The 22120-nt window shown below is 32.5% G+C and overlaps 1 protein-coding gene across 5 annotated transcripts; it reads right to left on the bottom strand.

Moving 5' to 3' along the window:
* Nucleotides 1-477: 477 nt before the first annotated feature.
* Nucleotides 478-21440, bottom strand: LOC114165929. 5 transcript variants are annotated; one of them, XM_028050559.1, is made up of 12 exons: nucleotides 21338-21440; nucleotides 16451-16609; nucleotides 14495-14664; nucleotides 8754-8900; nucleotides 7223-8656; nucleotides 6260-6409; nucleotides 3521-3687; nucleotides 1941-2294; nucleotides 1778-1851; nucleotides 1043-1471; nucleotides 811-977; nucleotides 478-721 (listed from the first exon to the last, which is right to left on the bottom strand). In XM_028050559.1, coding segments are annotated over exons 7-12 (1164 nt in total). In that variant the 5' UTR covers nucleotides 3660-3687; nucleotides 6260-6409; nucleotides 7223-8656; nucleotides 8754-8900; nucleotides 14495-14664; nucleotides 16451-16609; nucleotides 21338-21440; the 3' UTR covers nucleotides 478-720. The 5 variants fall into 5 exon arrangements, with proteins under 5 accessions (XP_027906360.1, XP_027906359.1, XP_027906356.1 ...); XM_028050558.1 differs by having other exon boundaries at nucleotides 811-1007; nucleotides 1073-1471; XM_028050555.1 differs by having other exon boundaries at nucleotides 811-1471.
* Nucleotides 21441-22120: the final 680 nt, after the last annotated feature.

Genomic DNA, 22120 nt, shown 5'->3' with positions numbered 1-22120 from the left:
AATAATCAAAGTGTTCTTGTCATACACCTAGTTAATAAAAAAAATGTTATATATTGTCTAATATGAAATACAGTTCTGAAAAGGTTATTTTGGATTAATCAGAAAATTATCATTACCTAAGACAAAAAGTACAAGTTTTCAGAAACAACAAATTCCAAATCTAAATGGCAGAAAAAAATAATAATATACGAAGGTCTCAAAATTCTTAGTTAAAAACTGTTATGTTAAATTGTAAAATTGAGTGTTTGATGAAATTGTCTCTTAAAGTTGTTAGTATATTTACATCTTAGTATATAAACATCAATATTCAAAATAAATACTGTAATATAAAACTAATATCTAAACGAAGTAATGAAAGACAGAATGGAATAATAAAATCCTATCAGTGTAAAACAAAGTAAAATATTTTTAGTAAACATTTATAAAAAATACTGGTCATAAACCCAAATCCTCGATTGAAATAGCATTTCACACAAATGCTTCAAGATAATAAAAACATGGTTGTTATTAAAGATAATTAACATGGTCAAGCAAACTTTTCAATCAATCATTAGTCAAGCCCAGAAACACTGTCAACCATACTCAAATGAGAATCAGATAAGACAAAAGTACAACTATAAAAGTACAAAAAAGACCACAAATCATTATATGAACTCAATTTTCTTGAAGCTCTCCACAAAGCCCTCCACAACTTAAAGCAACAGCACCACTCAGCAATTTTCTGCATAAGTCAGCAAAAAGAAAAGGATAAGAATGGAGAATAGCCTAAATGATAATAGGAACCAGACAAAATGTAATGCATATTCATACCAGGGATTATTATACATTGATAAGCATGTATTTACATCCTCATCACTAAACTCCCGAGTTCCATTTGAAGGATAAAGAATTTCATCTGCTTTGACCTCATAAATGCCATGTTTTCCTTCTGATGGTAGAAGAGGAACAGGAAGTGGTGGCGAAAATCGGTGGCACATGTCATTAGATGAAAGTGTATTAAACTCCATTTCACTTTGTACTGAAATATCATCCGGTGGCACATGTCATTAGATGAAAGTGTATTAAACTCCATTTCACTTTGTACTGAAATATCATCCACACAATAGATGCATGTATCCTCACTGAAAACTTTTCCATCAATAGTATTTTCTGCCCTTTGGTCCCCACTAACATTGTTCATAAATTCATCAGAGTCAGATGTGTAGCGTGAAACACTATATGGTTCATTCTGTAGACAGAATTGATTTTTCCCAAAAGTCGATGTCTGATCACTTGAATTTAGGAAATCATGTAAAGGGTTACGTTGAGAATGCTTATGCATGCAATCACATATATGAACATGACGGTTTTGCAATTGATGCATTTTCTTGCTATCATTGACAGTCTGAGACAGATTCTGCGATTTCATATTCAATTCAGAAGAATTTATATTGTTGTGTTGTTGAATTGGATTGGCTTGTTCCAAATATTGCTGAAACGGACAAATATAAAAATACATATAGATCATGATTCAAATACAACCTCATAATCCTCAATCAGTGCAGACAAACTAGTAGTGTTGAAACATAAGTTGCAAATCTAGAAAAAGAGTATGACAATTTGAAAGAGAAAGAAAGAGATTATGCTTCTGTTAATAAGCACAACTAACTTTCAAGCTGCATATTTTGAAACACCTTGATGCAATGGTAAGCACAACTAACAAAAATAAACTCTTCACTCTCAAGCCATAGTATAAGGCTCAACATACGTAAAAGGAGATTTATTGAAAAGAACAAACCTGAAAATGGCTTTCAATGTTCTGTATTTCAAATCCTGGCACATTCCTAAGCTGATTTCTTTGATTTGGAGAAGCTTTACATCAGAAAAACAAGTGTTACTCTTATAGCTGATAGCTACAGCAAAAATGACAAATAAATAAAGAAACTCAAGTCCAAACTTACCACTGGTTCCGGCCAATTCAGCATGTGAATCATAAGTCCTACTGAGCCTTTTCCTACCCAGCATTAATGATTCACTTTTATTCCCCTCTCTTGTATGATTATGTTCTCTTATTATGACACCTTGGAGAGTCTGCCCTCCGGTGTTCATGAATGACCGACATTCTCTATTGTTGTTTACAATAATTTCCTCTGACTCAAACATCCCAAAGCCCTCTACATCTGCAGTTATCACCATTCTGTCTTCCATCCTCCATAATGTGTATTTCCATAGACTGCTTAGATCAGAAATCTTAAGTGGCTTTTGTAAATGCAGTTCAGATCCAAACAGCTCTATGGAATTATTAGCAGTCATAACTACAGAAGCAATAAACAGTGTCAGCTCAAGATTGAAATCATGAATAACTTTTGTGGTTAGAAGTAAAACAAGCCAAAAATAATTTGAGAACTTAAAGGAAATATGGCATGTTTGTCAATTCTCTTATCTTCTAAGACAGCAAAATTATCCCCATGTCAGGTAAGTAAACCTCAACAAGTGCCAAGTTAAGTTCATTCCACTTCTCCTTGACAATGAATAATGCCTCAGAAGCAAGTGATGCAGTCACAACTAGTAGTACAAGAAAGTAGGAAATTTTGAAAAAAGAAACCAATCCAAAACAATAATTATATAATGTGAAGGTCATTAAGTTCATTAACAGTAGTGAGAAGAGGAAATAATACCCTCATAGTTTTGGCCTCAACTAATAAAATTATAAACAATTTATATGCATAGTCAGGGCCAGAGTTAAGTTTTCCAGAATTTTTTTACTTACTTCATTTTGTTTGTATTTTTATAACTATTAGCTTTTTTGCTAATCTTCTTTATTAATTGTGTGACTACAATCGTAGTTATGGATGTTAGATCCAAGCCATATTGGAGGATCTCTAATCCCTCAAACATTATAAGCTTTGATAACAAAACAGGAGGAAATGATTAACGAAAAAGATATTCTGACTTAAGCAAGCATCTACGTTATCTTATCAAGTATCATTTAAGCTATTTGGTCTCACACGAGGCTAAAAAAAAATTGTGTCCAAAGTACAATGCTTTCATAAGACAGGAACATGCATCCTATAGGAAAAACTAAAAGGATCCAAGAACTGGTTTTAAACTTGCATCCAACGCGTTATCATGCAACTTAAGTTATGACAACTTGGTATTATATCATATTGCTAACATTTAAAACAAAGCATCACATTGACTGACAGCACAATGGGTGTGAGTGTAGTTCACCAAACAATGATAATTGTCACCACAGAGATTATGAATGTGATTAGTTTACCATCACTTGATTTACAAATAATCATATTGACTTTCAAAGATTAAGTTATCATCATTTCATTCACTACACATAATCATATTGGCTTTCAAAGTTAATATATGACATTGGGGAACATCTTTCAAAGTTAATATATGACATTGGGGAACATCTGAAGTTGAGTTTCCAAAGATATTTCAATGCAATTAAACAATATATAAGCTACGTATATATAAAAGAAAAATAACTTTTAGCATTTAGAAATATGCGTTCACTGCCAGTTACCTTCATATCCAAGGGCTTGAAGAATGTTTGACACAGCTGTAAGGCATCTCAAGTTGCTACCTTGAACAAAAACTTTCGAACCCAGTACCGGACAATAGTATTTCCTTGAATCATCTGACTGGAACATGTTTGTGTCCATTTTAGAGAATATAACAAACGAAGTATATCTGGGTCAAAAAAATGTTGAGTGAGAGCAAGAAAGGAAATTTTACATTTATACACACCACATTAATCAACTATATTGTTTATAAAGCATTTTCAGTAATAAGCTCATAATTTTATAACATTAATCAAGCTGTTTTCTCCTCCTAACAACAAAAATCCATCACAACATTCTGAACTCTCTAATAAAAACTGAGGGGGAGACAGAAAATAGTTGAAACCCCTGTGTGAGCTTGGAGTGTTTGTTGATGCAAAAAAAAAATGAGGCGGGAATAACAGGTGATTACTAGAAGACTTCCAAAAATGACACATGAATGAATTGAAAACACATCAGAATAAGAGGTATCACGAGACTCTGTAAGGCCACAACTATACTGTTGAGGATAACTTCAAATATATTTGATTGGTCAACCTAAATTACAACCCTTGATCTTGAATTTACAATTACATTATGAAGTAATATAATGAATTAAAAATATGTATGACCTCCCTTACTGCACATTGACTCTCAAGTTGTCATAGCACTTGTAATTTTTTGAACTAAAGTATAAACAGGCCAATCCTATGGAAACAACAAAAAAGTCATTTAAAAAATACCGTGAATGAAAAAAGAAAAAAAAATTAATTTGCTCGTGGATCCAATTTTAAAACAAATGACACTTGTATGCATATAGATAACTTTATTCATGAAATTAGCATACATCCAAACCCCTTTTTTATTAAAAGCAAGTATGCAATAGCATCACTATGCTATGTACTATCCTAACAAGGTTAGTACCTCAGATAACATCAATCATCTCCATCATATTATATTATTAGAAGACAAAGAAACATATACATGATTATGGGTAGGGGAAACCAAAACCATCAACAAAGACCAAAAACCTATAAAATAGTAAATGGTAAGTGTCCCTAGAAAAATCAATAATAAGAAGAGAAGGTAAGTAATTCAGCACATCTATTACCCTCTCTCTATACATGTAAACCTTCAACCCGTCCCCTTAAGCAGGCCCATTTAACAACCTATTCAAAAGCATCCAAGGAGCAATAGTACAAGTGGTAAATTAGCATTCATAAAGGCAAAAAGTTTTGCCTCAAAACTATGGACCAACAAAGAGAAAAACAAAAACAACCTATTATAGCAGCCACTATAATCTCAAAAGGTCCCACTACATGCTCCTCTCAAGAAGCCATCATTCACAGCTGCTACATCTGTACTACATTTAACGCATCCACACTGAGGACGATCCCAATTAACTAGTATTACATGAGCTGCCTTCTCCGGATGACAATCAGGTGAAAAGCTTTCATAATACTAAAATTCCTAATGGAAGAATTCATACTTCCACTGTTATTGTTACCCGCTGTATTAACATAAGGATAGATCACATTCATGATTCTTCACAAGATCAACCACATTCTCAAAATGCATTAAATTACATTTATACCGAATTTCTCAGATTATGTCTTTAAAAGCTGCAGTCAAGACAACTCTAGCTTGACCACTCCAATTATCTTGAAAAATAAATAGGATTGAATCAATGCAAGAGCAATCAATATGAATCTGAATCAAACCACCCAGCCAATTCCAAAGTTTGACTACTAAAGAACACTGAAAAAATAGATGTTGTGATGTTTCATTCTGCTGACAACAATGACAGCAAACACAAACAATGTTGAACTCTTTTCCTTAAAATCTCGTAAGCAGGAATATCGGCATGAATTCATCTCCATAAAGATTGCTGATTTTGATGAGGAAATAATGGGCATTTCACTCCACTATTGCTCGCTCTTTAAAATCCAATTCTGGTTTAATGTATAGCTTATTTTATAATTACAATGTGTCTTATATTAAAAAAACTTCATGAAAAATACATAAAATTGATAGTTAAAATAGAATTTATTTAATCAAAACCACTTAGGACTACAAAAAATTTGAGGAGACCAAACTAAAGCCATGTATGTAAAAACAAAGGAAAACTTCTAATCAAAGAACTAAATAACTCTAACGGAGCATTCGGTTAGCAAAACATCTCATTCTTATTTTGATGTTCTAAAAATAGTTTTCATTCAATATTTGTTTGGCACACCACTGTTTTCTCCCTTGCACCCCCAACCATCATCAAGTATGTCTAGTGTCATTCCTTACTTTAAACCACCATCCTCATCATTTACCTCTCCATTGCAAAAAATGTGACTTGACAACTAGCCTCTAGAAAAGAGTTTATGGGTGTCTGGATGATGTCATAGTCATAAACATTGTCACCAATGGCTTCAAAGCTAGTGACGGAACCATCAATGACTTTGGAGGGGGTGATGGTTGGTTAGGGATTTAGTAGTAGTGATAAGGGGCTCCAATGGTTGCAATTGATGGGAACACACAAAGAAAATAGATAATGAAAAATAAATCCAAATTTTGGCATGTTTGAGACATTTTTAAAGAAAATGTTTTCTAATCTTTAATCAAACATATTTTCAGCTTCTTTGGAAGTTAACACAGAAAATGCTTAAAGTAAATATTTTCTAAAGGTTTCTGAACAACCTTCAAAAGAAAAATAAAGAAATTAGGGAACATACCTCAATTTGTTGCAACAAATTGCTACTAAACTCTGCTGAACTTGATAATTCTTTCTAGGTACTCAGATCTTGTGCTCAAGCAAAAGAGCCGATGCGGCGGATCTTATAAAGAAGACTTAGGGTTTGAAGCTTTGCACTTGCATTTAATACCTAAAAATTTGTAATTTGATGAAGTGGAGTAAATAAATGTGCAATTGACTTTAACTCAAAAATACAAACAAACTTTTAATTCGTAACCGCAGTTATGAAATTTCCATTCAAATAATGAATTTTTAGCTAATTTTTGAATACGAATCATAAATGATATCACGTCAATTCAAAAACAATAAATGTAAATAATAAATGATATAAATAGAGAGAAAGCGTGTCCCTAGCCTCTCAGAATGATACATATCACTTGTCGGAGATCTCACATCAACTAGAGATATAGACAAATCGTATTATATAAAAGATTGCAAACGCACCATACAAGTTGGTTTTGTAGGGTTGAAGTAGGCTTAGATCCACTTTCCAAGATGGTATCATAGACTATCTTGGTGGGTGTGCTAGGCTTATCTTACCACCCCCTACCATAATTTGTGGACAAGACTAAATATGGTGAAACAGTATCAATGCATAAAAAGAGTGACAATGTCAAATTCTTGTTTAAAGTAGGGGCATTCAATTCTTTTTCGTCGAACAATTTTTGTTTATCGACAAAATTTAGTTTTCATGGCAAGGGGGATGTGGAGAATCCACAAAAAATGTCGTTTTCATGGCAAGGGGTATGTGGGGGATCCACAATTGACCCATTAGGAAGGGAAATATTTTCGCCTCCGTCCCTTCCACTTTTACCACCAAGTTAACCTGAAACTTATCTAACATTTTGGCTTCTTGATAAAAATGGTGAAACAAGAGTAAAAAGATCTCACATCGACAAGAGATAAGACAATTTTATAGTATATAAGTGAATGTAAACCATACCTTAGAAGCGAGTCTTGTAGGGCTAAATTAGGCTAAAGTCCACTTCTTAACAAGGTATCAGAACCATGAATTCCAGCCTGTCCTAACGAGATTTATTATTTGTTAGAGAATGTCAGTCATTTATGAGCACTGGACTGCAGACTCTCCAAAGTCTCATAATAAGAGAAGATAATCATACAATAGGGGGAAAAAAGTGAAACATTAATGCTAGGTAGGAAAAGGCTTAGCCGGACTTATGATTCCCATATTAAGTTCTTCGGAGGTGTTGAATTGGCTGCAACTAGTGGTAAGCTCAGACTTGAGTTTATTTACTTATTTGTCATTTTTGTTGTAGTTGTCAGCTATAAGAGTAACACTTGTTGTTTTTCTTGTGTAAAGCTTCTCCAAATCAAACAAACCAGCTTGGGAATTTGCAGGACTTGCAACACAGAACATTGAAAGTCATTTCCAGATTTGTTCTTTTCAACAAATTCCCTTTTACATATGATGAGCCTTACCTTATACCATGGTCTGAGAGAGAAAAGTTTATTTCTATTATCGAATCCATAATCACCAAGTCATATGATTGAAACCTTATTGGTGCGGCAAGGTGTTTCAAAATATGCAGACTATACTTAAAAGTTAGTTGGTCTTATTAAGAGAAGTAGACTCTCTTTCTTTCTCTCTCAAATCATTATACTTTATTTCTTGATTTGCAACTTATGCTTCAATACACTGCTAGTTTGTCTCCACTAGATTGAGCATTATGATGTTGTACTTGAATCATGATCTATGCATATTTTTATATTTATCTGTTTCAGCAATATTTGGGACAAGTCAATCCAATTCAACAACACAACAATATAAATTCATCTGATTTGAATATGAAATCGCAGCATCTGTCTCAAACTGTTAATGATAGCAGGAAAAGGCATCAATTGCAAAACCGTCATGTTCATATCTGTGATTGCATGCATAAGCATTCTCAACGTAACTCTTTACATGATTTCCTAAATTCAAGTGATCAGACATCGACTTTTGGGAAAAATCAATTCTGTCTACATAATGAACCATATGGTGTTTCACGCTACACATCTGACTCTGGTGAATTTATGAACAATGTTAGTGGGGGCCAAAGGGCTGAAAATGCTATTGATGGAAAAGTTTTCGGTGAGGATACATCCATCTATTGTATGGATGATATTTCACTACAAAATAAATTGGAGGTTAATACACCTAAAGGAGAAACCAAATATCAAATACTTATGTATGGACTCATCACTTCTAATCTTAACCCAAATTGTTAAAGTTCTTGGATAGTTCTCTTTTTCTTCACTGACTTGGATAGAGTTTTGTCATATTTATCTGGTTACTTCTTTAGTTCGTAATGCAAATTTTTCATTTTCTTGGGAACCATACTTAAACTCTTGCTTGTTTCCAAAAGTCCTCTCAGTCCTGCAAATTTAAAGGACAAATAAATACTCTTAGACTCAAACTTGCAACAACATAAAAAATAACAAAGTAAAATCAAGTAACTTTAATGTAGACAAACCTTTGTGGTGGAACAAAAGATCCCAACAGTGGTCCATTCAATGGCCCTCAACTTGTTGTTCACATCTTCTCTTGCCACTTTTCAGTATTAACGGTGGCATCCATGGTTTTACATAGCAAAGTAAAAGCTTCTAAGGTTGCACATAAACTGCAATAGTATCAGCCACATTTTTCACAATGTCAAGGATCAAAGATAGCAATATATATAAAGTCAAAGAACTTACAAATAATCCATGATAAATTTATAAATTATTAAACCCCTAAAATCAAAATATGATTGAAACATGCATATTACTCTTTCCTAATCCTACACCTATTAATAGTCTGAGATTAATATTACTCAATTCTTCCACTTTTGCCCCTTACATCAAATGCTCTTCTCTTTGTATTCATCTCAAAATATCCCTCCTCTTTCATTCTCATATTCTATAAATGTGATAGATTTTTCTTTCTAATCATTCTAAAATATATATTATACCTTAAAAACTCTAAGTTTTTTTTTTCTTTTTTTTTAATTTCATTTTTTATCACCTTGTGGAAGAACATAATCCAAATATAGAAGGAACAAACATGGATTCAGATTGATCAAAGGGTTACTTCCATAGGTTGTTGTATATAGCTATTTTTGATCATTGACATTGTGAAAAATGTGGCTGATGCTATTGCATTGGCGTGCAATCTTAGATGTTTTTCCCTTGTATGTAAAACCAGGGATGCCACCGACATTCATTCTAATAAGTGGCAACAGAAAATGTGAACAACAAGACGAGGGCCATTGAATGGACCCCTTTTGGGATCTTCTGTTCAATCACAAAGTATCTCTTGTGGGTGCTTGTGTTCCAGCGCAAAGTCTTTGTCTTTGCCATGAACAAGTATTTAGTTTAGTCTTTTCTATTTAGCCTTCTTTTTATATGCCTTTCTTTCTTTAATTGTGAAAATTCTAGTGAGGAATACTTAGTTTAATGGATCAACTTGATTTGTTGGCGACAACAGTGCGTTCATGCAAGTGATTAATGATAAGGATCCCAAACAAACTTGAAGGTGATCTCTTGATGCCAAGAGACTTGTTGGGTGGCTGCAACATGATACGACAACTTGTAGTTAGTTAGGGCTTTTGCTGGCACTATGAGCATGTCGTTGACACAGATAGAGTATTTAGGGTGTCTGTTCTACCACTTTTACTAAATAAGAAAATAGATCTTGAATTGGTGGTAAAAGGGTTATGATTGCTGGAAAAAAAATGTATAGTGGGATTGGTTGTAAAAGTATTTATAGTTTTGGGACACTAATTTAATCATTTAGCTAGTCTAGTCTTCCATGTTGTAGGAGTGTTGGTTAATTGTTTTTGTCATAAATTGGAAAATTTATTTGGATCATTTGTAAGTATTTTGCTTCAATAATTATGTTTTGGGTCGAGTAATTGAGTTTGTTAAAATCGCACAATACAATTTTTAGTGAATGGACAAAAACCGAGAGGGAGGATGAATAGGGTTATTCATAAAAATTGTGCTTTTAAAATTCTTTTCCTTTTAATATCAAAATTCAATTAAAATTATTTCCTTTATTTTAATAATCACAATAAAGTAAAGAGAGTAAAGAAGAGAAAATTGCACAAGATATTTATACTGGTTCAAATCAAAAGACCCTACGTCCAATTGTTAATCTCTCATACAGAGATTGATTCAAATCACTAAATTAACCCAAACTTACAATCACATATAAGAAAGTTTAGGGTTTAGAAAACACCTCTCTTGAATGACACAAAAAATGAAGAAACACCTTCCTTGAATCACACAAGGAGTGAACACCTCCTCTAAATCACACAAAGGATGAACAGTTTCACCTAGTAACAACTGCAACACTCAATCACTCAAGATCCCACTTGATGAAAGTTATTGCTCGACTCAAACTAGGTTTCCAAAGCCTCCCACAGAGAGTTCTCAAGTACTTAGACTTCTCTAACTTCTATATCTCCAAATGAAGTCTACCACTTTATTTATAGAAACCTATTTAGAAATTAGGTTAAGAATATGAAAAGTTAAGTCACAACTGTCATAGATAATCGATTATCATCATAAGTCTTCCATACTTCTTCATGAATCATCATCATCATCATCAACATTGTTATCAAACTCGCGAGTTAACTCGCTAACTCGAACGAGTTTGCGTTCCTACACCTGGTTTCCGAGTTAACTCGGAAGCTAACTCGTTTTTGGAGTAAAATCGGTGGAATCGGAAGTGGGATCGTTAAACTCGTGTAAAATCGCGATTTTGTAGCGTGTGAGCGAGTTCGAATGGCTGAAAAATTTAAAGGAAAACGAGGTCGTTTTGGGGGGATTTAAACTAATCTAATTTTTCGCGATTTAGGGTTGTCGTTCAGTGGGGCTTCTGGAGTTGTTCTTCCTCGCGCTCACCATCGCGTTTCCATCCACTACAGTTCGCCATCATTTTTCTGTTTCTGCCTCACCTCGCCATCGCGTCCAGGTCGCCTCACCGTCGAGCTCGTTTCGCGTCACCGTTGTGTTCCTGCCGCATCGCCGTCACGTTCGTGTCGCCTCTGTCTCGCCTGGCCGTTGTCAACGCCTCGCCTAATTGTACTGGTTTTTTCTCTTTCTCGTCAGCATCACGTTTATTTTACGATTAGTATATTTTTTTTTAAATACAGAATTATTTTACAATACAGATTTTTTAAAAGTTAGATCACTATGTCTGGAAATGCATCAAATTCAGTGGATACTAATCCAAGTGCATCCTCATCTATCAAGAGTAGAAGTAAAAATGCCAATGAGGATGCACATGTTTCATCAGGGGAGGAGCTGGATGAAGATGAAGATGATGATGGAGATGATGATATCATTAGAGGATTAGAGGATTAAACATAGACATTTGATATTTGAATTTATGTTTTACAGTATTTGTATGCACTTATTTATTTCAAATACTTTTAAGTTATATAATTTTATGGACTTGTTTGAATTAGGATATTATTTATATAAATTATTTTTTTTTCTTTGTGAAGTAAACTCTTACGAGTTTACGATTCGAGTTTACTGGGCTCTCACGAGTTTACGTAAACTCTCGAGTTTGACAACCTTGATCATCAAAACTCCTTATTGAAGAAGATGTTCATCTTCTTTTTGTCAACAAATTTCAAGGGAACAAGAGTTGCATTATAGATTTGTGAACAACAAAATTTGAATCACATGTGTCTCTCTTGGACTATGAGCTATATCTGGTTAACTATGGTACTCACGTTTTTCTGGAGATGCAATTAGTAAAATGATATTGAAGGGAAAATAATGGAAGGAAAAAGAAGAGAAAAACACAGAAGGAAAGATGGTTAAGATTTATTCTACTACTAAGTCAAAGGTTTGTCTACATTAAAGTTACTTGTATTTTTCTTTGATATTCTTTATGTTGTTGCAAGTTTGAGTCTAAGAGTATTTATTGGTTCTTTACATTTGAAGGACAGGGAGGACTTTTGAAAACAAGCAAGACTTCAAGAATGCTTCCTAAGAAAATGAAAAACCTGCATTACCAACTTTAGAAGTAACCAGATAAACATGACAAAATTCTACCCAAGTCAATGAAAAAAAAAGAACTATCCAAGAACTTTGACAATGAAGGCAGCGGGCCTCAAAAAGATATGACAAACAAGGAAAGTCTCAAGCTCTAACCTTTCAAAATGTGTGAAATGTTTCCTTTTATCTAACTCATGTTGTGCTTTGGATTTTCTAGTACCATTAGGAGTTTAGGCGAAACATTAACAAGAGTAAAAAAATCTTATAATTATGTTATAGTAAATCTCAGGCTAGGGAATACATGTAATCAAATACCAAGTTTAATTGCCTTGCTCTAGATGAGTTTCAGAGGCAAGATCCAATTATTTTGTCAGTTTCTCTCTTTATTTTTTTAGTCAAGTTTGGAAATAGTTTTCTGTTTAGAAATAGTGGTTATTCTTAGTCTGCAAGTTCTTGATCTTGTCCATCTAAAACTTATATCCAGATTAGACTGTATGTATTTTATAAAGCCAGAACCAGGGGATTGCATTAAGAAGAATTTGTACAGTGTAAACAACAGCATACAGTAATGATAATATACTGTCATCAAATTATTGCTTTTATTGTTAGTTCTACTACGATTTGTACCAAAGTATTAGTTTTGATATTGATACTTTGCATGGTTGCTAGGTTGTTTTTTAATTTTCCAACTAATCATGAAACATCCTTGACTAATGCGTTACTTGCATTGACATTGATTTTATAAAATTGTAGATTTTAGTGTTTTCTATGACTAATGCTAGACCTGACACAAAATCTCAGAACTTAGCTTTAAATTTCATGTTGTTATTGACTGAGTACTTTTAACCATTTGTTCAATGAAAAACTTACCCATAACATTGGGTAAGGGCCAAATAAATAGTGGGATTTAAGTGTAAATAAGTTTAGTCCTACAGATAACTTTCAATGGTATCTATGTATGATGATCATAGAGTTTAGCAATTTGGATCAAACTATACATAACTAATCCAACAGATCAAAGAGAACTTGCACCCTGTCAACAAATCATGAATGACATTTGTTGTTACAAGTAAAACAAGCCAAAGTTAATTTGAGAACTTAACGAAAATATGGCCTGGTTTTTAATACTCTTATCTTCTAAGACAACAAAATATCCCCATGTCACGTAAGTGAACCTCAACAAGAAGGTTAAGTTCATTCCACTTCTCCTTGACAATGGATAATGTCTCAAAAGCAAGTGAAGCAGTCACAAGTAGTAGTGCAAGTAGGAAATTTTGAAAAACAAACCAATCAAAAACAATAATTATATAATGTGAAGGTCATCAACTTCACTAATAGTAGTAGTGAGAAGAGGAAATAATACCCTCATAGTTTTGGCCTCAACTAATAAAATAAAATTTAAAAAAATTTATATGCATACTCAGGGCCAGAGTTAAGTTTTCAGGAAATCTTTTACTTACTTCATTGTGTTTGTATTTTTATAACCGTTAGTTTTTAGCTAATCTTCTTTATTAATTGTGTGACTACAATCGTAGTTGTGGATGTTAGAACCAAGTCATATTGGAGGATCTCTAATCCCTCAAACATTATAAGCTTTGATAACAAAACAGGAGGAAATGATTAATGAACAAGATATACTGACTTAAGCAAGCATATCTATATAAGCTATTTGGTCTCCAAAGAGGCTCCAAAAAAACTGTGTCCAAAGTACAATGCTTCCATAAGACAAGACCATGCATCCTATAGGAAAAACTAAAAGGATCCAATAACTGTTTTTAAACTTGTGTCCAACACGTTATCATGCAACTTAAGTTATGACAACTTAGAATCATATGCAACTTAAGTTATGACAACTTAGTATTATATGATTATATCATATTGCTAACATTTAAAACAAATCATCACATTGACTGACAGCACAATAGGTTTGAGTGTATTTCACCAAACAACGAACATTTGACACCAGAGATTATGAATGTGATTAGTTTATCATCACTTTATTCACAACAAATAATCATATTGACCTTCAAAGATTAAGTTATCATAATTTGATTCACCACAAATAATCATACTTACTTTCAAAGTTAATATATGACATTGAGAAACATCTGAAGTTGAGGTTGCAAAGATATTTCAATGCAATTAAACTGTATATAAGCTACGTATATATAAAAGAGAAATAACTTTTAGCTTTTAGAAATATGCGTTCACTGCCACTTACCTTCATATCCAAGGGTTTGAAGCCTGTTTTTTGACACAGCTGTAAGGCATCTCAAGTTGCTATCTATAACAAAAACTTTCAAACCCAGTATTGGACAATAGTATTTCCTTGAATCATCTGATTGGAACATGTTTGTGTCCATTTTAGAGAATATAACACAGGAAGTATATCTGGGTCAAAAAATGTTGAGTGAGAGCAAGAAAGGAAATTTTACATTTATACACACTACATTAATCAACTATATTGTTTATAAAGCATTTCCAGCAATAAGCTCTTAAGTTTATAACATTAATCAAGCTGTTTTCTCCTCCTAGCAAAAAAAATCCATCACAACATTCTGAACACTCTAATATAACCTAAGGGGGGAGACAGAAAATAGTAAAAACCCCTGTGTGAGTATGGAGTGTTTGTTGATGCAAAAAAAAAATGAGGCGGGAATAATAGGTGATTACTAGAAGACTTCCAAAATGACACATGAAAGAATTGAATACACATCAGAATAAGAGGGATCCAGAGATTGTGTAAGGATAAAACTATACTGTTGAGGATAACTTCAAACATATTTGATTAGTCTACCTAAATTACAACCCTTGATCTTGAATTTTCAATTACATTATGAAGTAATATAATGAACTAAAAATAAGTATAATCTCCCTTACTGCACATTGCCTTTCAAGTTGTCATAGCACTTGAAATCTTTTGAACTAAAGTATAAGCATACCAATCCTATGGAAACGACAAAAAAATCATACCAAAATACCGTGAATTAAAAAAGAACAAAATTTTAATTCACTTGTGCATCCAATTTTGAAACCAAACGAAACTTCTATGCATATAGCTAACTTTATTCATGAAATTAACATACATCCAAACCCATTTTTTATTAAAAGCAAGTATGCAATAGCACTATGCTATGTACTATCCTAACTAGGATAGTACCCCAGATAACATCAATAATCTGCAACAAATTAGATTATTAGAAGAAAAAAAATATATATACAAGATTATGGATGGGGGAAACCAAACCCATCAACAAAAACCAAAAACCTATAAAATAGTAAACGGTATGTGTCCCTAGAAAAATCAATACTAAGAAAAGAAGGCAAATAAGTCAGCAAATCTATTACCCTCTCTATATATATGTAAACCTTCAACCCGCTCTCCTTAAGCAGGCCCCTACAATTTAACACCTATTCAAAAGCCTCCAAGGAACAATAGTAAAGGTAGTAAATTGCATTAGAACTATTACTCTCAATAGCATTCATAATGGCAAAAAGTTTGGTCTCAAAACTCATGGACCAACCAAGAGAAATACAAAAACAACCCATTATAGCAGCACAATAATCTCAAAAAGTCCTACTACATGCTGCTCTCAAGAAGCCATCATTCACAGCTGCTACATCTGTACTACACTTAACCCATCCACACTCAGGAGGTTCCCAATTAACTTGTATTACATGAGCTGCCTTCTTCATATGACAATCAGCTGAAAAAGCTTTCATAATACTAAAATTCCTAAGGGAAGAATTCATACTTCCACTGTTATTGTTACCCGCTATATTAACATAAGGATAGATCACATTCTTGATTCTTCACAAGATCTACCACATTCTCAAAATGCATTAAATTACATTGTCACCAATGGCTTCAAAACTGGTGACGGAACCATTAACGACTTTGGAGGGAGTGATTGTTGGTTGGAGATTTAGTAGTAGTAGTGATAAGGGGATCTAATGGTTTCAATTGATCGGAACACACAAAGAAAATAGATAATGAAAAATAAATCCAAATTTTGACATGCTTTTTAAGACATTTTTAAAGAAAATGTTTTCTAATCTTTAATCAAACATATCTTCAGCTTCTTTGGAATTGAACACAGAGAATGCTTAATGTAAATATCTTCTAAAGGTGTCTGAACAACCTTCAAAAGAAAAATAAAGAAATTAGGGAACATACCTCAATTAGTTCCAACAAATTGCTACTAAACTCTGCTGAGCTTGATGATTCTTGCTAATACTCAGATCTTGTGCTCAAGCAAAAGAGCCGATGCGGCGGATCTTATAAAAAGAGGGCTTAGGGTTTGTAGCTTTACACTTACATTTAGTACCTAAACATCTGTAATTTGATAAGGTGGAGTAAATAAATGGGGAGTTGACTTTAACTCAAAAATACAAACAAACTTTTAATTCGTAACCAAAGGTATGAAATTTCCATTCAAATCCAGAATTTTTAGCTAATTTTTATTATGAATCATAAATGATATCACGTTGTCAATTAAAAACCAATAAATATAAATAATAAATGATATATAAATATAGAGATGAGAGAAGGAAAGTGTGTTCCTAGCCTTTCACAATAATGCATATCGGCAGCGTGGTAATTTATTTTTTTTAAAAGAGTTAATTGAGACATTTTTTAAAAATTAAAATTTAATTAAAAAGTTTTTAAATGTAAAGACGATATATTTTTATTAGAGTGGGATTATCCGAGTAATTTAGTTAAAATATATATGTTATTTTCTGACTTTCAAATTTTTAGATTATTTTATTTAGGTTAAAATACTTTTTTTTCCTAAATTTTGTCAAGTTTTTTTAAATAAGTCCTAATTTTGGTTTTGTGTTCAAATAGGTCCTAATTTTTGTCAATTTTGTTCAATTGGCTCATTTTTTGCTAACTCTGTTTAAATCATTAACGGTCATGAACAGTGACTGCCACGTGTCACTTTGTGATTTTTTTTATATTTTTTTATTTTTTTAATTTTTTTTAAATGTACACGTGTCAACACAGTAGTGTGCCACGTGTCAATTCGTGGTTTTTTTGAATTTTTTTTAAAATTTTTTTAAATGTTCACGTGTCAACCCAATATTATGTCACGTGTCAAAGTCAATGTTCTATATTCAATTTGGTCTCAATATTTGTTATTTTTGTTCAATTAGGTCCAATTTTTGTTAACATTAACCAAATTTAATTTTTATATTAAAATTCACATTTTTTATTAAATATTTTTATATAATATATTAAAATTCACATCATTATAAATTTGATATAAAAATTAAATTTGGTCACATCTTTGACAGGGACAAAATTGGTCAATTTTAAACAAAAATTGAGACTAAATTGAACATAAATAATAAATATAGGGACCAAATTGGATATAAAACATTGACTTTAACACGTGAACATTTATAAAAATTTTAAAAAAAATTCAAAAAAAATCAAAAAAAAAATTCAAAAAAACCACGAAGTGACACGTGGCACGCTACTGTGTTGACACGTATACATTTAAAAAAAATTCAAAAAAAATTCAAAAATTTTTAAAAAATTAAAAAAATATTCAAAAATATTCAATAAAAATAAAAAAATTCAAAAAAACCACAAAGTGACACGGGCAGTCACTGTTCATGACCGTTAATGATTTAAACGATGTTAGCATAAAAGGACCCAATTGAACAAAATTGACGAAAATTATGACCTATTTGAACACAAAACCAAAATTAGGACTTATTTGAAAAAACTTGACGAAAATTGGGACCAAAAAGATATTTTAACCTTTTATTTATTTGTAAGATTACTCTTAGGTAACATTTCACCTTTTTTCTCTTAAAGTTTATCTTTTTAATAAGTCATAGGGATGTCAAAACGAATATTTTGCCCGACGCACTACGGTTGACTACTTAATGAGTCAACCCAACCCGACTCACTTATTAACGAGTTAACAAATTTTGAACATGACCCGGTCCACCACGAGTTGATGGATTAAACAAGTTGGTTCACTAACTCAATTAAAAAGAATACAATTTTTTTCGGTCTCAAAAAAACAAAATTATAATTATGATTAAAATCTAACTATACTTCAATATAATTCAAATACAACCCAAAAGAATGTTAAACTCCATATACAAACAAAAATTACAAAAATACAAATTATCAATGTGTTAGCTAGAAAAATAACCTAACATGACCCAAATACAAAGTCTAATATAATAAAAAATATTTGTGAAACCCTTTATTTGTGGGTTGGTGAGTCAACTCAGCTCACCACGGGGTTTAATCCGAGTGAGCGGGTTCTAAGTAGGTTGGATCAAAAATTAACCCTATCGAAATTTGTAAAAAAATTTCAATCCAACCCAATCCAAACCCATGATGGATCGGGTTAACTTTATATCTAACATGTTCCTTTATAGCCAGTAACAAAATATTTAAGGATTTCAAATTAAATTTTTTATATATAAAATTTTTTTTAGGTAAGAAAAACTCTTTATTTTCTCTCTTCATTTCCTCTACTAAAAACAAACACACGTATCAAAATCCAAATAAATATGACTATCATTCATTATTATATCATGATATCAAATCACGAATATGTTGTAAAATCTAGTTTATTGTAAAATATTTTGTTGCATTTTGGCCATTATAGTTAGAGTAGTTTTGTTTTGGTCATTATTGATAAAACAATTTCAATTTGGGCCTTATAACAAATATGACCGTTGTTGCTACTGTTTTGATTTGGTATTTATATCAACATCAATGTTTTGACTGTTGTTGTCCTCTCAACCCCTTTCTCCACCTATAAATAAGTGTTTTATGCTTCCTCCTAAGACACACCTTGAGGCTTTTTTCTCCTTTCTTCTTTCTATTCTCTATTATTATTTTATGTACTCTTTGTTTGAGATTCTGGATTTATTGATACTCTGTAAAGAGTTGTTTATCTTGCTAGATTATGAGATCCTCGGGATATTTGAGATGTTCTTGTTGTATCCTGGAGGATTTGCGCATATACAGCGAATAAATCCTTAAGGACAATGATCTTTCATGCCTCAGAAATCCTTCTAATTTATGTTTTATACAGATTATCCAATAGAGTACCATTCTAGATAAGTATTTTGTACCTCATCAATTTGATTTGGTGGTTATTGTCAAATTTGATGACGTTTTTCCCATATCGTGTTGTAATGAACTTTTAAACTAATTATATGTAACTCTAGGACATTTAGATATTTGTTTTTCATTGTCTTGAATGTTTGGTTCTCATGAAATTTCTCAAGTTTAGTTAACGTAGATGCATTTTTTTTTTCATCTTTATCACAAACCTTCTGTTGGTTCCTCTTGGCAAGCGTACCAAAAGTCAACTGTAGTATAATGATTTAAAGTAGGAGTGTCGAACCCACGAGGAACGGATTCAGTTAAAATAACTAATTATCTCGATCAGCATATATATACAAAGATTTTAATTTGATTTGACATTACTATTGCATGAAATTAATATAGTAAAAGCAGAAAAGTTTAGAAAAATACAGTAAAAGAAACTGGGATTGAATTTCATCTATCTCCCTTGTTTGTAATCTGGATGAATATAATATATAACATCTGAAAATACCAATATTGATGCACACTCAAAAATCATTTATACCGATCCCTCGCGTATAAAATTCATAAGATTAAGTTCCTGAATATTGATTCCTCACATATTCAACAAACTATCCAGCATTACGGTCGAGTGTTAAAAGCAATTGATATATTGAGATCTATTCCTAGCATCACAGTATATCAAGTATCATTGTTCAAATCAGATTTTCAGAAATACTTTCCAGTCAGATCTAAAAATCAAAATCAAAACATCTATTGATCAGATAGAAGTAAGCATTAAGAGCAAAACAATAATACCAATACTGAGTAAAACAGAAATGCTATATATAAATATCACCAGATTACATCCAAGTTCGAGTAGATTACATTCAATCCCAAAGGAGAAGATTAGCCACTCATGGTAGCCAACAAAATCCTATGAGCTAAGAAGAAGAAGAAAATGAGAAACTGTGATGCTCCTCCTGGTGGCAGCTCTGCAGCACGGACCTCTTCTCTCCCAAAATTCCAAGCTCATTTGCAATTCTGAACCTCCAAAATATATATACAGCCCGAACTCTCGCTTGGGCTACTGAATCTCGCTTGGGCGAGATAGAGTACTTCAGCATGAAGGAAGGGTCTCGCTTGGGCCACTCATTCTCGCTTAGGCGAGATAGATTTCTTCACGTTGAAGGAATGTCTCGCTTGGGCGACCATGTTCTTGCTTAGGCGAGAATTGAAAAACTGGCATGGCTTCTTCACGAAATCTCGCTTAAGCGAGATCAAGCTCGCTTGAGCGAGAAAGGCGGCAAGTGTCTCGCTTAGGCGAGAAGACTTTAACTTTTGGGCGAGCTTGTCCTAGCTTGAGCGAAACACCTTAGTTCTGAGCGACCTGTAGCAGATTTTCCTCCTTTTCTTCTCTATTTCTTGCTTTCTCCTTCACTCTTCTTGAGTTCTCTTTAATCTCTCCTGAAAAACACACAAAATAGGATCAAATGATTTCTTTAATTCAAAACTTGGAAGCATGTGACTAAAACTTAGATTTAGGGAGAATCAATATGAAATGAACACAAATTTAAAGTATAAGTGCCAGAGTTTGTTATGAATCTTTACTGAATTTTGGCACTTATCACCTTCCTCTTTAAAAAAAATTAATTCTTTAACTCTTTATCATAATCTTTAATCTTTCTATAATATAAATTTATCACCTCTCACCTATCTAGAAAATTATTTATCTTCACAAATCACAATTATCACACTGCAAAACATAACAAACAAAACTCATACCACTTTAATTAAATAAACAACATTGTATAAATTCATAACTTTAAAAAATTTACCATACGCAGCGGAAAACACAAAATCCCTAAATTTCATAAGTAAGGGTTATATTAATTTCATAAAAGAATATATAAAATCGTAAGTAGGTTTACATTAATTTGGGATAAACTTAATTTGGGAGAAACATCATAAGAGAAATCATAAATATAACATACTAACCTTGATCTGTGAGAGATTGCGAGAATGTATATTTCAATCTCAATCTATGTGTTTTCCAATCTATCGCTTTGTATTTCTTTCCCCTCACCACTTTCGTGATAACCTACATGGTGAAAAAATCTTAGTCACAAGAAGAACCCTAAACTCTTTTATAAACTAATGTCTCCATTAATTTTTTATTTTGTCTTTATTTTATTTTTTATTATAAATTTTCATAAAATAAACTTAATATAAATAATAGGGTTAATTATGTTTTTCGTTCCTAAAGTATTGGTGATTTTTGGTTTTTGTCCCTCACCTAACGTTTGTTCTATTTTAGTCCTCTACATTTTGAATTAGATGGAATTAGTCTTCACGTTTAAACGCTGTTAGTTTTAATTGACATCTGGCTAACGGATGGCCATGTCAGGATCTCGTTTTTAGCTGAGAGGATTTTTTTACCCAACACGTGGTTTTGAAATTTTATTACCGTTTTAAAAGAGAGATTTAGGTTGTTTCTGAAACCCTAAAACCTGTGGAGGCTTGGTGAGTATATTGGGTTGTTCGTGTTGGTGCGAGGGAAACATTGCCAGTCAAAATTCATGTATGAACATCGTTGTAGGGTGATGAAAAGTGGGAGCAAAGGAATTCATTATATGTAGAGGAATAATGGTTCGAAAATGTCACAAAGTTGTGCGTCGTTGTCGGATATGTCATCCAAAGTGTGTGGGTGTGGGGAAAGATTACTGCTCCTAAAGGCAACAACTGTGAAAAACAAGGGGAGATTATTTTGGAGATGTAGAA

Source organism: Vigna unguiculata, chromosome 10 (assembly GCF_004118075.2).
Source record: "Vigna unguiculata cultivar IT97K-499-35 chromosome 10, ASM411807v1, whole genome shotgun sequence".
NCBI classification, from domain to species: domain Eukaryota; kingdom Viridiplantae; phylum Streptophyta; class Magnoliopsida; order Fabales; family Fabaceae; genus Vigna; species Vigna unguiculata.
This window is presented reverse-complemented; position numbering and strand designations above follow the sequence as displayed.

Coding starts and splice junctions, on each gene's coding strand:
- LOC114165929 (XM_028050555.1), bottom strand. CDS start 3,659: ATGGACACAAACATGTTCCAGTCAGATGATTCAAGGAAATACTATTGT. Junction 1,852..1,940: donor TGAATTGGCCGGAACCAGTG/GTAAGTTTGGAC, acceptor TCTGATGTAAAG/CTTCTCCAAATCAAAGAAAT. Junction 1,472..1,777: donor ACATTGAAAGCCATTTTCAG/GTTTGTTCTTTT, acceptor TGTCCGTTTCAG/CAATATTTGGAACAAGCCAA.